Here is a 16330-nt window from a genome sequence, read left to right as displayed (position 1 = left end):
AAATTACAATAATAAAATTGCAAATGGTGTGCAGTCTTTACTACTTACCTTTAGGTTTCTTGCTTCTTTTTTTTTTTTTTTTTTTTAAATTTGGTTTCCCCTCGGAGACTGCGTAACCTGGTTTGTGGAGATGTTAGAGGAGGGGAAGAGAAAAGAGCAACATCTCATTTTTCCTCTTTCTTAAGAGAGTACAAAATACTTTTTCTAGAAATTTCGTAAGTAGTAACCAAATTATTGTATGGCACTGTGTGTATGGTTTCCACTGCAGATTACTCTAGCTATCTAAGTTAAATACTCCTGTTATTTCAAAAAAAGGCTTCTGAAAAGTACATTGGAAACGGAGGCCTGTGGAAAAGCTCTGATTGCATGGCCATGCTGCTAGATGTATTGACTTGTCTCCTGTATTGACTTGTCTTCAGACCATAGGAAGAATAAATTCTTCACCTTAAGAGTGGTTGAAATAATAAATAATAAATAGTTTGCTGTAATGCAGAAGGCATATTCTTGAAACAGACTTACCATTCTTGCAAAATCTGAAATTCTCACAAAGAATAAAAGTTTTCTAGGGATCAGCTGTTCTGCCAGTGTAGTGTTTTCTTGTGAACAAGTATTGTTCTGTAACTGTATTCTGCGAGAAAAAAGCTGCAAATCCAAGTCAGCTCTGAATACAGCAAGAATAGTCTTAGTCTTAACATATGTGTCTTAACATCACATATGCAAAGAAAGTTCCTAAACTGACAACCAGGTCCTATAATAAAAAAGCAGTCTAGTTAAACCTGGTGCTACTACTATGCCTATCTGTAAGAATTCAGTATTTATTTGAGCTGATTGAGTGGGCTGTTGGACAACACACTTTTTTTGAAAAAAAGCCAGTTTGAGAAGTTGTTGATGCTGCACGGCAGCTAGCTCTCCTGTCTTCTTGTGCCATGGGGCTGTGCTTTTGAACTGCCTCACTGAAGTGATTCTAGGTAAAAATGAAACCAACCTTTCAAAAATGCTTCCATTTAACCAAATATTGCACTGATGTGAGCAACAAAGTGACAAATGGTGCAAACAGGTGGAGGACAAGCTTCTTATTCTTTACTTTGGAAGATTTTATGGCGTCTGTACCATCTGAGATGCTATTGACTCTTGCAGCTGAAAGAGGCAAGAATTATATCACTCTTTACGAATGGGAATCATGACACACCAAGAAATAACGATAATTCTTATTTGACCAAAAGTGTTGATAGCAGGTTGCTAGGTAGCTAACATTTCAACACATTGGCGTAGCGGTATATGTTCCATATTTCTTTGTTGGCATCTGTGGGCAATACGGTCACATACTATGGCTTGCTGCCTCGGGTTTTGCGTGAAGGGCTGATACTTTATTGTTGTGGGTTAAGCCCAGTAGGCAGCTAAGCACTACACAGCCCCTTGCTTACTCCCCACTCACCCCCAGTGGGATGGGGGAAGAGGAATGGAAGAGTAAAAGCAAGAAAACTTGGGGTCGAGATAAAAACTGTTTAGTAAGTGAAGAAGTGGAAGAAGAGAGAAGGAAAACAAAACAAGTGATGCAAAGACAGTCATGCACTACCTCCCATGGATAGACCGATGCCCAGCCAGTTCCCAAGCAATAGATTGCAAACCTAACTGAAACCCCCCTCTTTTGCCTTTTAATTGCTGAGCATGATGTTATATGGCATGGAATATCTCCTTGGTTCGTTTGGATTATCTGCCTGGTTATGTCCCCTCCCAACCTCCTGTGCACCCCTCAGTCTATTCATTGGGGGGGCAGTGTGAGAAACAGAGGTAGCCTTGATGCTGTGCAAACATATTCAGCAATAATTAAAACATTCGTGTGTTAAGAGTATTGTTTTGGTCACAAATCTACAACACAGGATTGTAGAGCTGCTATGAAAAAAATAAACTCTATCCCAGCCAGGCCCAGAACAGCTACATGGAAAAGTCACCAATGCTACCAGTCATCTGAGAAAAGCGAGGTTTCATTTTTGTAGCTATTAGTAGCTAGCAGGTTGGATGATCTGCTTGCATTTATAAACGCAGCCCCACTCTTCGGATTTAATGATCAACTTTGCAGTGCATTTTTCTTTTGATTTGACAAAACCACTCACTGTAGCTGTTTCAGGCTGCAGACAGATGGTGAGTCTACCTCCTCTGATCACTTCAGACAGTGTTTGACTACTGTTTTTGCTTTTTAACAACTATGAACAAAACTTGCCATAAGCCTACATGAGGGGCCTCTTTGTAAGACTTCTTGTTTGGTCCTTTGCTGTGACAGCTAACAACAGTAATAATTCTCTTTTAACAGTGTTAACTGACGGAAAGTTGTGTAAGCTATCATTGTACTTCTGTTGCTGTGATGAATAAAATCAAGACATGTTTGAAGCTGATTTCTTCCAGTTGAGCTGTCTGTAGCTTTGATGCCTCTGGTGCTGGTGACACTTCACTAATAGGCAGGGGATTTACAGGTGTCAGTTTGAAATTGAGGGGATCTTGCATTTGATACTAGTCTTCACGGACATTTTTAAATTCAGCACGGTCTCTTACTTGCATTGTATTTTATTCAGAGATTTATTTAAGCTGCTTTTTACCAAGTTGATAACTGAATGCTTTTGTTTTAATTTTCTTGTTATGGGGATTTTTTTTTTTTCCCTATTTGGCCAAGTTTTAAGGAGTGTAGATGTTTTGTGAATGTTGCTAAAGGATCAGAAAAGTGCTTGATAGAAGAACTGTGCTTTTGGTTTAAGTTAATAAATACGAACAGCCATCGAACTTGTAAATCAGAACTAATTATAACAACATTAATTTACAAAATTAACGGTTTCTTGTGTGGTAGAGAGGTAGTTCCTCTGTGGCTTGTCACCATCACCATCTGCCACAGGTAATAACTGCCTTCTTCCAAACATCCCTATTTGAGCTATGGCTGCAGAAAGAGGAGCTCATCAACAGTTCATCTCCAAGAAGAGTCCAGTTCTTTGAAGCCCAGCGGTTCATCCCAGCCTCCCCCACTGCCATAAAACCCCAGAGCAGTAGACATTTGAGAATTTGGGCTGTTTCATCCTGGTATTTGTGTTTGTTATTTTTCTTGGTTTTTAACTTGGGTAAGGTGGAAGACGGAAGAACTATTAGTTTGACACAGAAGAAATATTTCTGAGATGTTGAGTTTACATAGTCTATCCAAATCCAAATGTTTGCATTTGAGTTTTTCAGGATTTTGCAAAGTAGTTCTAGGGCACTCCTTCTCGCTCTCCCTCTCCCCAGCTAGTCAAGGTTTTGACCCTGAACAACTGCTGTGAGGAAGAGCAGTGCAAGCCTTTAAGATGCCTATATATGAAGACTTATCACTATATCTAACTAAGTACCTTTTTAGAACAGCTCTCTTGAGTGGAAAAAAGCATGTCCCTCATTGATTCTTAGATTCTTAAAATAATCTGTAAACCACTTTGTAAAATGTGTATTTTAGTATTTAATAGTTTTCACTTATTCTGAATTCTATTAATAATCTTCTATTTTTGCGACCGAAACATTGTGGTTTTTGAATGACAGTACATTATTTCTTTAAAGTTAGTGTATTTCTGCAGGTAAGACCAGTCTTCTAAAAGTATGGAACGCCAACTGCCAGATAAAAGGAAAGTAATTTTTAGTATGTCCTTCAGTAAACCCAGTGGAAGGTTATTTGCTGTCATGGCAAATGTTCAGTTATGTAAAGTGTCACATTATTTTAGTTTCAGAAAAGACGCTCTAAAACAGTCTACTGTGTATATCATACTAAATTTGTACAGCACAATAGTGCTCTGTATGCTCTAAGGCGAAGTGTTTTTTCAAGTGATTCCCCCCCGAAAGACCTTTAAGTATGTGGACAGCTTGTGTGTGAGATAGGAGACAGTCCTCCTCTTGTGATCTGTGAAATGAGTGATACTAGTTTTATGTTCAACTCCCAGTCCCATGTGAACAGGGATTTTTGTGTCAGATGAGGCAGAACATAAATAACCAAAGCGTACATCTATAAGAATTTTTAAAAACATAGCCATAGAACAATTTGATTTTTCAGTTGTTTGTCTCTAAGATGGAAATGTTCTTGAAGTTATATGGCCTTGAATAGGAGCTTCTACCCCCAAATTAAATAGTTAATAGAAAATTATCTGGAATTGGATAAGCAAGCATCTTAATCCTTGGAATTTCATTACATACTTGAATATTCTCTTTATACAATCAGATTTGCTGTGTAAGCAATGTTATTTTTCCAGGGAATAAGACTATGTGTATCTGTTTATTTAGTAAGGCTTTTTTTAAACATCGCTTCTAGAGACATTAACTGTGTTCAGTGTATGCATTGGCATTGTAGTATATGTCACTGAAAAGAGTCAGATAAATTACCTGTCACAGTTATGGTTGAGATTGGGCAATTGATTCTATTTCTGATAAATAAGTGTATGCAAAAATGTTTTGGTTAGTATTTCAAATGCTCAAATACAAAAATTTACCAAGTATACTCTGTTATGATGGCCTTATTGACTTATTAGAGGTCATCCTATAGCTTGAAGAAAAGGAAGACCTTTCTCTAGCTGAATTTATTTAGAGAAAGGCACCCTCAGTGTATTTGAGAGCATTTCCAGTTGGATGTGTCAACAATTTCTGGTGTTAAACTGTGTTTCCCTTCTAGTAATTCCCCTGAAGTGGCAGCTGTGTTTAATTTTGTGTTTATGACACTGAATTTTCCTTTAAACCCGAATAAGGAATATTTTAAAAGATTTTGTCCCAATCAAATGCTCAAAATTAGTTCAAGTAGTCATATGTGCCAAGATCAGTCACACGTCAGAAAAATGTTACAGTAGTTAAACCACATGATAAAGAATAAGGAAAGTATCCCATTATCTCTTAAGAAACAGTGTTAATTGCCTTCCAAAGAGAGGCATGCTGTGTACTGCCTTTTTGCCTGTATAGAAAACCTCTTACTGGCCACTGCTTGTCAGGCTCAAAGTTCCCATATCTCCTGCTTCTGAGAGTGTTTTCCAAAATAGGTAGGTCTTTAGATGCGTACACCTTCATAGGTAGCTGACCTGTTACGTTTTACAGATGCTAGGACATACCAAGAGTTACTTGTTCTTGAGTGACATTACTGATTGATCGTGTTCTTAGTGCTTTATAATTTTGTCTGCCTTTGTCCACTTAGGATGGACATCATGTCATATGTTTGCAGGTTCAGTCACAGAAAACTGGCTGCTTTTGAGGATGAAGCGTGCCTTTGATTTGGACAAGGTCAAACTCTCACCTTCTTTTTTAAATGAGGGGGAAGGAAAAAAATGCAGAACATCTAAAGTCTCCTGCATTTCCTTAAATTGATGACTTTAAAATTTCAGTAATTATGTTAGAGTCAAAAAAATGCCTTTTACTGCCCCTTAATTTGGTAAAATTCTGAATGTGTTTCATATATGCAGCTGTTTCATATATGTGTTTCATATATGCAGTTTGCCAATGTTGTAGTGTATTTGGGGGATCAAAAGACCCAGAGGAGCCTATAAGTAGGTGAGCGCCAAGGCTGGAATCTGGAAAGCCTAAGGAATATATTCTGTACAGGGCAGGTGTACTGAAATGTGCGTTTTCACTGTGTCAGAGGGAATAGAAATGGGGAGGAGATAACTGGTGTATTGGACAGACACATGCTTCATAAGTAGGATCCAGAAAAGTCCCTTCATTAGTGGTGTCCTTTCCTAGCCTGGAATGGATTTGAATTTTCTGAATCTTGTCATTCCTCTGCTGTCAGCAAATGTTTGTTGAAACTCTTTAAAAAAATGTTCCATCTCTTCCTGTTTGTACAGGTATATATAGGATGATACCTCCTACTGATTGCTTATTAATGATTACTTGAAAGGATTTTATCGTTCCGATGACTTAGGAGAGCGTCAGAGGGCTTCATAATGATTTTTTTTTTTCATTTTGCTTAAAGAATAATATTATTCTGTAAGCTTTTCATTTTATTAAAGCTGCAAAGCTCAACATTAAAACACTGAGAAATGATGTAATGAAAGTTGTTTGTTCATTTCATATGCCCATATGCAGTTTTCCAATTGCATATGATTTTCCCCAAGACTGTAGCCTGATTCAGAGCATCGAGTGAGCAATGTTCATTCTTAATGACTGGCTATTAAATATTTTCTTTATTCATTGTGTAGCCTGAGGTTTATTTACTGCATGCAGTTTTCTGAAGACAGAAAACCTAATTTCTGAAAGAAAATATCCAAATAAAAAAATGAATGTATTCTCACAAATCACTGAGATCATACTGTCCTCGTTTTCCTGGAGCTGTACAGGCAAAGGTCAAAAGCACATACATACTCCTGTGAGTCCATTTTGAAATGCTAATACTTCTAGTTTGTATTTTGTATAAAAAAAAAAAGAAAAAAAGAGAGCACTTTTGATGTGTCCAAAACTCTTCTACATTTAAGTTAACTCTGAACTTACTGTATAATGCTGTATTCCCAGAGATATCCATGACTGTTAGATTAGGAAGCATTTATTGATTTGTCATTTCTTTCCTCTTCAGGCTGCCTATCACAGAGAGTGTTGGAACTGAATATGCTGAAAAATACAGACAAGCAGAGGCGCAAGAGCTAGATGCAGTTGGAAATGATCAGCTTGTCTATAAACCAGGTAAAAAAAAAAAGAATACATATTTGATTTCTGTTATAAACTCAGATATACCTGCACTCTTCCTCCCTGTGGTCTTTCTCCCCAGCTCCTCCCCTAAATAAAACTATGAAATCTTACTGTGTATTTCTTGTTTGTTTAATGCTGTATGTGCATTTTTTGTTTTGTATAAGGCATGATATTAAAAAGTAAACACTTTATTTTCTGGAAACTACAATGCATAATGCTGTTGCATAGATAGTTGTGCATACATCTGGTTTATTGTATTGATAAATGTAGATATGTGATTGAAATATATCTGCAAGGCAAAGATACCACTCATTGGATTAATGTCTTTCTCTATTCTGTTTTCCCATTTTCTGTCCATGTTACTTCTGTGTATACTTGATTGTTGCTTTGAACTGCCTTTAGAGAGAAATTTGATTGCACTTCTTTCCTAGGAGCTCTGGTGAAAGCAGTATGAGGCTGACTCACTTGTCAGGACAGCTCAGCTTCAAACTCTTACTGTGCCTCTTAATTTTCAAATTTGTTAATGTAGCTGATTACCCAAGAAAAGGACATTGTGTTTTGTCTGTTCTGCTTGTCATTCTCTGTAATATTTTGTATCCCTTTGCTGATATACCAAAATCTAACAAATTGAGAAATTTTCTAGAAATTACTGTCCTTCAATGCTTCTGCAAATTATATGACCTCTGGAACTCAGGTGAGTGATGAAGCCATTTGTTTGGTCTGTCATCAGCTGAGAGGCAGTAGGTACAGTTGGCCTGTCCAGCATCTGCAGTGCATCTGACCGTCTGAACTAACCACAAAATACTGTCTCTTGTTCACTTGATATTACATAAAATTTGTGGGAGAGGAGGAGGTATTGGAAGGTGAAAACAGGGAAATAAAGGGATTGGGAGAAGCTTCGAATGTTGTAGTTCAGGAATGTGGTGTTCCCTAGTTTTTCATGTGCTTTACTAGCGAAGGAAGGACAGCAATGAGATGAATAAGCATAAGTTCCTTAGATGTTTCTTTAAAAGTACAGAGGTATTGATTAATTCAAGGAAATACAGTAAATCATTTAATGTCCTTCAGCTATTAAATCAAAATTCTGCCTAGGGTAGGCAAGCAACTTAATTTAGCAGCACTGGTGGCCTGCTTAATTTTGAATGGAACCGATGCTAGCAATATTCCTCCTGTAAAAGAAATAGGGTTATAAGGTTATATAGGGTTTAACTTATTTATTTTATAAATACCTATTTTCTCTTGGTCTACCCTAAAATGTTTGTCTTTGAAATTCATACCTTCTAGTATTTATTCTTGCCTTCCAGTTGTAACTTACTTAAACAGCATCTAGTTAGCAAACAACTTTAAAAAAAATACTAAAATATTAGCATATACATACTCTCTTATTATTAACCTCTTAAATGTTTTCCTCTGTCCGTTTTTTCCCCTTCTTCCTACTCTTTGTCTGTGTCATGGTCTGGAGTCTCAGCTGCTTCAGGAACTGTTCCATGCGATGTTGATGCCTGCCTCCTCTGGTCCATGCTCTGCTCCCAGCTGTATGTGATCCAGCGGGGGACTCTAAGCAGACTGGATAGTGATGGGACTGGAAGATTCCTACGACATTCTGAGACCGAGCTGCCAAATCCCACCTAGACGTAGAATAACACAAAAACTTAAGAAAATCCTGGTTCTTATTGCTATCAACTTTGACTTACAGACAGATTCAGGAATAGTGTGTTAGGATAATATAATAAAGCAGCTCAGTGAGTGAGCATGAGATTTGTAATGTTAATTTTATGGCTTATAAATGTGTATGTTGTTAATGAGACTGCTCTCCTCAAATGGTGATATGTTCCTCATGCAGATTTCAAGAGCTCCAAGACCCATGTGTAACTATGAGCTATATCAATCTGGAAGTGCATGTTCTATTTAAGAACATCAAAAATTTTCATAAATGATCAAGGATTTATCTAGACCAGGCCCGATCACTCTAGCTATGTTGAGTACAAATGTAGTCAAGAAATAAACAGCACAACATGGAAATGAGAAGCTGATTTGCCCAGAAGGTTTCAAAGTTGGTACCCCTTCTGTTCTTTCTTTCTTTCTTTCTTTCTTTCTTTCTGAATTGCTGTTCTAACTGTAGATTATATCTTCCATATAAATTGACAGCCTATTTTAAATCATGCAGAATTACTGAAACTGTTGTGGTGTTTGCTTGTGTCTTGGTGTTTTATGAAGTTCTGTTGAGTTTAAATTTTGTGATTTCCAGTTTCTTTGAAAGAGCATAGGCTTTTATATTGAGAGGACAAATATAAATGCCTAATCTGCTTTTCTCTCAAGAAAACTGAGATCGTCAGGGAACTGCACTTAGAGTTCTGGCTTTTACAGCACATAGCAGAAATTATACTGCTGTGGAAAGGAAGTCGAACTGTTGAAGTAAAAGCAAAAGAAAATACTTTGTCACAACTGTTAGCCAAAACAAGGAGAGCATTAGCAGTTCTTCTGCCCTGGCCCATTGGGCTAGTTTCACAATTGGTACTGGCTGTTTCAGAGTCAGTCTTACACACACCTTTGATTCAGTGAGGTCACAGGATTTTGTGCAGAGGGAAACCTTCCAGAGCTGTGTGTATGGGACAGTTGCCTACTTTAAGCATCCTATGGAAAACAGATAGGTGGGGTTTTTTTTGGTTTTGGGTTTTGGTCCCCGCCGCCCCCTCCCCCCCCCCCCCCCCCCCCCAATCAGGGTATTCTAAACTGTATGCACTAAGAGTTTTACTCTAAAGAAAGCTTCTAAAATTTTTTTTTTTTTTTTGGTTGAAGGATGCCTGTATCATTATTTTCTTGCAGCTTTGTGGATGGCAAGCTTTTTTCCTCTTCTATCTTCATTATTTTCACACCATTAAATAGATCTCTTCTGGGCATCTTCTAGGTCCTAGATGAAGGAATTACTTACGGAGAAGAAGCAGTTTAAACATTGTTTCTGATCAGGTTTCTGAAATGTAGAAAACTTAAGTTATAGAGTTCCTTAAATGTTTTGGATTCAGAGCAGATGCATGCTAGGAAAATTAATCATAGCACCAATCTTCATCCCAAATCTTTTTGTATTCAAAATATGTGCAAGTTGAAGAGGATTGCGATGGAGAACAGAAGGCAAAGACTAATTACTTGTGGTGTTTTCTTAGGAATTTTAATGTTAGCTGAGGGCATCCTTCAACAGTTAAGACTTTAAGACACAGAAAACTGTTAGCCTGTTTCCCCACTCAGGAAGGATAATCACTCTGTCCAAGCTGTGGATTAAGCTCTTTGGGGCTCAGTCAGCAGCAACGTCATGTACTTTGCGTTATGACTGAAGCAGCATGACTTACTGTGAAGTCCTTGGTTGGAGTGGCTCAGTGTTGGAGCCTGGTTGGGTCCTGCGGCTTTCCTTTCTTGTGAACTTGCTTGGTAACTGTAATCCTTTTGTGTGTTTGTAGCTCAGTGGAAGAATGATCAGTTACATGGTAAGCATCTCATTTGACTCACCTAACCAGCACTTTCAAGTTTATATCTTTTTTATGCATCTCATTTAATTTGATTAGTGGCAGATACCAAGATCCAGCTGTATAATCTCTTCTCCCAGAACTGGTGAATACAAAAATCTGATCTTGTGTTAAAGGATCTCTTTAAATTCAGTTCAGGAAACAGGTACCAGAAGGAATACTATATGGGCTACAATAACTGAGATGTTGGAAAATTGCTCTTTCCATGGGCAGTAGACTATTTCAGTCATGGCAGTCAACATATCTCTGCAGAACTTTAATAATGGTTGAAAAGGAAGTGAGGGGAAAATTCATCTTTCCCATAACTGAGTTTTCAGTTTCTTTTTGCACTGGTGCTGAATAGAGAAAGGAATATCATTATTTATTCTGGGTTAGCATTAATGCTTCTTATACACAGAAGCATTTGCTTGTGATAAAACAGTGGTGGGCAGTTGCATGCTTCCTCAGTTTACTGTTTTCAGGTTGAAAGTGTCCTGCATTCTTTATATGTCAGAATCCAAGGTACATGTTTGAGCATGCTGCCTTACAAAACTGTACACCGGTTGGGTTTGTTGTCCCAGTCTTAATAATGTTTTCCAGAAGGTATAAGCAATTGAAAAAGTGAAACTTTATGCCTTTCTTGCTGGTAAGTGTGTAGTCTTGTAGCTCCTTGAATTTGTAGATGCCTCTGTATTTGCAGAAGTGATCTGTTTTTCTAAAGACCAGTTCTCATTTTGGGATTTATTACATAAATAGATAGAAAAAAAGACACCAAAAAAACCCCAAAAACAAAACAAAACAAAAACAAACAAACAAAAACAAACAAAAAACCCCTCACCAAACAACAACAGTTGAAGTAATTACACTGTGTGGTGTAGAATCCACAGTTGAATGGTTATTTAAATGAGTAGAATAACCTTGGAACTTCCATAGGGGTGTATATTCAAATATTTCTATTCTGCGGTGAGTCTTTATTGTTCAGAACAACATCTTTCATTTTTTTTTTTTTTAAAAAAAGTGAAGGTTTAATGTCTTCTAAGATGGTTACCCAAGTTCCCAATCCCAGTTTTATTTTTTCACTAATAATCATATTGGATTTCAGAAAAAGTTTGTATCCTCAGCTTGTTAGAGTGAGACTTTTGATGGCTGCTTGGGTCACATCAGTGTTCTTCTGAAGTTGCCAGTTTACTCTGAGGCCCAAGGCTGTACTATCCGCTCTAGGTAGAAGTCTCACAGTTGTCATGGTATTAGTTCCCCAGGCAAACTCAGTAATGTTCCTTTCAGTTTAAGCATAGAGTACATGTCTTGAAGAGAAAAAACCAAACCATACAGTTTTTAGTACTTGCAGCATCTACTAAATGGTTATATGGCTGCCAGTTCTCAAACTCTGCATATTGATGGTGGCTAACATTGGATGACCATTTACTTTTGATATAATTTTTTTCCAAACTTACGTGCTTAGGAGAAGGTAAGATACTGCTGTCTTAGAACTGTCATATAAAAAGCAATATTAAAAAAAAGCTACATTTCATCAATAAAAAAAATGAGATATACGAAATTGATTAAATTGATCTGATTATTCAGCAGGTACATGAATACTGGTGGTTGTTTATTTGTTTCTGGTTTGTCCGTTTGTATTTTTTAAATAAAATTCTTAATTGACTTTTAGGTTAATGATTTCTTATTAATACACTGGGTTTTTACGGAGTTAGAGAAGCTTATAATGTGAGTCCTGCCATTTAAACTTTTTTGCCCCTCCCTCCTTTTTTATAAGCACTATCATAGAACTGCTGCTGTCTTCTATTGTATACTTTCAACACATTTTTCAAAATTGCAATTATTACATGGAAAACCTGATAGAGGTGGGAAGGCTATGTTGCTTTATCAGGAATATGCTGACACTGGGATCTTTTCCCTAGCAGCTTGAGATTTCTTTCAGCATTGGTCAAATCATGCAGAGCTACTGATGTCTCAGTAGTGACATGTTTGTGCCAGAGGGAAGCCAGTCAGCCTTTGTACAGTGTTGCTGTGACAGAACGTTATATATGAATTTTCCTGGGGAATATATTTAGAAACTTGACCAAAAGTATTTTAAAGAGGACAGTTAATATTTTCCAGGGATGCTGATACTAAGTTCTGTTTTCTATGTGTTTAGTAGTGCTAAGTAAATCACTGTGCAATGATCCCCTGTAATTGTTGTGTTGCACAGAAGCTAGGTAAAGAACCTTTCTTGTTGGAGAGTGTGGCTTCAGAAGAACTCTCTTTTTTAGTGCTTTATGAAACTCTCTTAATGAACTGTCCAGCTTTTGGGGGTTTGTTTTAATGTGGGAATAACTCATTTTGTATTCCTTGACACTTGAAGACAATTTGGGGGGTTGGAGCATGTTCAGATATGGTGCAGATACAAAAGAAGTTGTTCTGCCTGCTTCTGCTTCACTGCTGTGTAAGATTGTTAGTAACCCTTCCGAAGAAGGGAAGCTATAACTGTGTGGTCAGTTATTTAGTTTGTAGCCTTTACTTTACAGTAAATATTTCCTTTGTAAAAAGAATACTAGATTTCTTTCCCACTACTGTATGTATTTCTTAAAGGTTTTATTGTTTGTATGCAAATAGTAAATTTCACCATAGTACCTGGTGAAACCCATTTGAAATAGCAAGCATTTCCACTTTTGATTTCAGTATAGTGGGTTTTTTTAGCCAAGTTGTTTAATTGTAACTTGCAAGTTTGTCACTTACTAAAATCTTGTCCTGGTTTTCCCCTTCTACACCTGCCTTTGCACCTGTTCAGTTGCTCTTGTTTTTCATGGTCAAACTGACAGCAGGCAGCTGAGCAGAAATTCATGGTAGCGCTGTAAGATTTTTGTCCTGTATTTCCCAGTGCTAATGGTGACTAACTCCTGCCAAGAGACTGCAGAATGTAGTATCACATTGAAAGATCGTCATGATACTTACCAGACTTGTTTTAAATGCCAAGTGGTAGAAATACAGTGGTCTTTGTATCAAAGAATGGGCTATTTTGTACTGTGGATCCAAAAGGCTTTAAGGGAAACAACACATGGGCACATGAATAAGGCATATTTTCTCAGTATTGTCAAAAAAGTTCTTGGGATCAGGAGTAGATTTGGCAGTTGTAATGCAAACTATAATGAAGAGAAAAGCATATAGAATTGTGTACATCCTTGACACTGACGGTGGCTTATAAGCAAAAGCAATGTTTTTCAGAGCTGCTGCCAGTAAAACAGCAGTTGCATAAACACAGAATACCTCTTCAATCTATTAATATTAAAAAGTGTTAATTCTATTAGTACTGCTAAATATGTGATTCAAATTTGGTAGAAGTTAGGTTTCCAAATACTGTGATCATATCCTCCTCTTGGTCTTCCCCTTTCTCTACTGAAGTAACTTACTCTTGGTTATTTTTATGCCTAGATACTTCATTGTCTCAGTGTGAATCAAGTGATTGGACTTCTATACCAATAACTAACCATAAATGTGTGGATATGCCTATAGCCAAACACAGGGAAGAGGTAATTTCATGGTACTTTTTCTCATTATGGAATAAAGCTGAAAATCATGTTGTGTTTTTTTGTTTTGTTTTGTTTCAGAAGGAAACTTCTGTTTTTATTTTAAGCATTGTACAAAACCTTTGTTCATTGTATAAAACCATTGTATAAAAATTCTTAGAGGAAGAAACATTCCTGTTATACTTTCTGTTTATAGGTATTTATGTAAAATATGTAAGCGAGTGCGTGCCCATGTTCTTTTCTGTGATCTTCTAATGTGTTTTAGTAGTCCAGTTATCTACAGATGCCTAGGAGATGATAAAAAATATAGCACAATGTTTTACAGAGATTTGATGTGTGGCCTGGAAGCTACTGATATTTCAAATCTTTTTGAAATCTGTTTTGAGTTGTTTTGTAGACTTACCAGTTTTCTTGAAAAATTGTTTCAGATAGTGTCTCTGATAGAAAGCAATTCAGTTGTGATTGTACAAGGAGCAACTGGCAGTGGTAAGAGTACACAGATTCCACAATATATTTTGGATCATTGCATTCAGCAATCTATCTACTGCAATATTGCTGTTACCCAGCCTCGGAAAATCGGTGCCAGCAGCATTGCCAGGTGGATTAGCAAGGAACGATCATGGACACTAGGTGGATTTGTAGGATACCAGGTATAAGAAAATTTCAAATTGTATTTTTAAATTAAAAAGTACTATATCTTCTTTCTTGATTACTTTTAAGCATATCTAGCATACTGAAGAAACGTTAGAGAATCTGCTTTTGAAGTGGAATTGCAGGTTTCTAGCTGTCTCCTGTTAAACATTCATAATTAAATGTTTAAGCTTTTAAAGTTGAATAAATGCTAGTGAACTCCAACAGAAATATTTGTCTGCATTCTGATAATTGGACACATCTATATTAATAATCATGGAAATTGTTGCAGGAGAACTATATTCCGTCATTTTTCCTTTAAACTCCTTAATTAACATACTTGATTTGTTTGACTTTACTACATTTACCTGTCAGCTGTGCCAAAATTTTCATGCATTTATGACCAGATTGTTTCGTGGATGTCCTGTTGTTTCTTCTTAACGTGAAAAACTTGAACTAGTTTTTCCTCTTAAATCTACTGCCTTCTTTCGTTTTGTCAAACTCAACTTCAAACTCAATTCTATCCCTCCATTTATAAACTTGATACCACTTTCATCTTTTGACATAGCTACTGGTGCTTTAATCAGCTCTTTGTGAGTAACCACAATAAATTGCTGTGATCATTGTTTCAGTAGTAGTTTGACAATAGCTGTCTCTGGACTAGCTTCTCTGGGTCTTAAGGCTGGTGGGTTCACGCTGGTGTTGGTAGTGGGAGGATGTTTATGGAGAGTTGTCTGCTTCTGGAGTCCTTTGCTGGGAGGAATAGATGTTGATGTCTTCTTCCTCTCCATGCTTTTTCTTGTTGTTTCTTCTTTTCTTTCTTCCACTTAGGGGCATATTTATATATGTTTGCTAACGCGCATTTACATCTTTCTTTTTCTTCATTGGTCTGCAGCTCCAGGTTACATCCGAATGTACTACATATGGTGCCATTTATGTATGTTAGATGCTTTCTCTTTGTTACCCATAATTTTTATGGGTAACAAATTTTGTCCAGTTCCAGGTCTGAGGGGTTTTTATTTTTAACTGACCATTACAGAGTTGTTTATAGCGTGGGGTCTACAGCGCCAAGCTTCTCCATTATCTGTTATTCCACATCTGCGTTCTTTTGTTCTTCGTCCTGTGTCTCCACTTCCCAAGGTCTCTGCTACTGTGCCAGGCCTGTATATCTCTACACTACATTAAATTGCTGTCACAACTAGTCCAAGTAAAGCAAAGGTAGATGCAGATCAGGAAAAGTTCAGAGAGAGCAGGCCTGACATGCCTTAGTCCTGAGGCCTTGCAAATTCAGTACAAAGCTTATGGCCTGTTACTAGTCAAAGCAATACCATATTACAGGACTACACAGATACATCAGCTTCATTTTCACATCAAAAGGTTCTTTATTGTCATCCCTACTGAATACTGTTCTTTGTCCAAGTATCAAATCTTAGCAGTTTCTTTTGATATATCTACAACAAATGCTGTAGTAGGAAAAACTATTTTTGCTTTTTTTTTTTAATACTAGTCTGAAGTTTAATTTTTCCACAGGTAGGTTGGAAGATGAAGTAAAAATACTCTTTATGGTCAATCACTTACTAAAGAAGTTTCAGTTCTGAGATGTGAACATTCTAGATAACTATGTGGGAATTGTAGTTATGTAATAATGCTATGTAATAATGATCAGTTGTGTAGTAATGATCTGACGTTATCTCAAATCTTAACTAAGCCAATATTAATAACCTCCAGTTATTGCTTTGTAGAATTACTGCAGATTATATACGTTGTTTTTTTCTGAAGTAGTTTCTAAACAAAGTGTTTTATATGACTTGATACCTTGAAATTGATTCATTAGGGTAATGAGTCTTAAAGATGTTAAACGGTGGTGTGCTTCCAAACTGTCTTCAGGACAGTGTATGTGGATGTGCTGTGCTTGTTTTACAAGTACTTGTGTGAACTGAGCCGAAATGGACGTAGAAGAACAGTTGAGTGTAGACTTGTCTGCTCTAGGCTGTTTTACAAGTGGAAAGTGAAAAGATG

At 36.9% G+C, this 16330-nt stretch overlaps 1 protein-coding gene across 2 annotated transcripts in view; it reads left to right on the top strand.

Annotated features, from left to right (window-relative positions):
- Positions 1 to 16330, top strand: part of TDRD9 (tudor domain containing 9) — a 92654-nt gene that overhangs the window by 8049 nt on the left and 68275 nt on the right. For both annotated transcript variants that reach the window (XM_075150958.1, XM_075150957.1), the window contains exons 2-4: positions 6548 to 6654; positions 13587 to 13684; positions 14110 to 14331. In XM_075150958.1, coding sequence (XP_075007059.1) covers positions 6548 to 6654; positions 13587 to 13684; positions 14110 to 14331 — 427 coding nt within the window. The remainder of the gene's footprint in view (positions 1 to 6547; positions 6655 to 13586; positions 13685 to 14109; positions 14332 to 16330) is intronic.

Source organism: Calonectris borealis, chromosome 5 (genome assembly GCF_964195595.1).
Source record: "Calonectris borealis chromosome 5, bCalBor7.hap1.2, whole genome shotgun sequence".
Taxonomy (NCBI): Eukaryota; Metazoa; Chordata; class Aves; order Procellariiformes; family Procellariidae; genus Calonectris; species Calonectris borealis.
The sequence above is the reverse complement of the archived record's forward strand: the minus strand, read 5'-3'. Positions and strand labels throughout refer to the sequence as shown.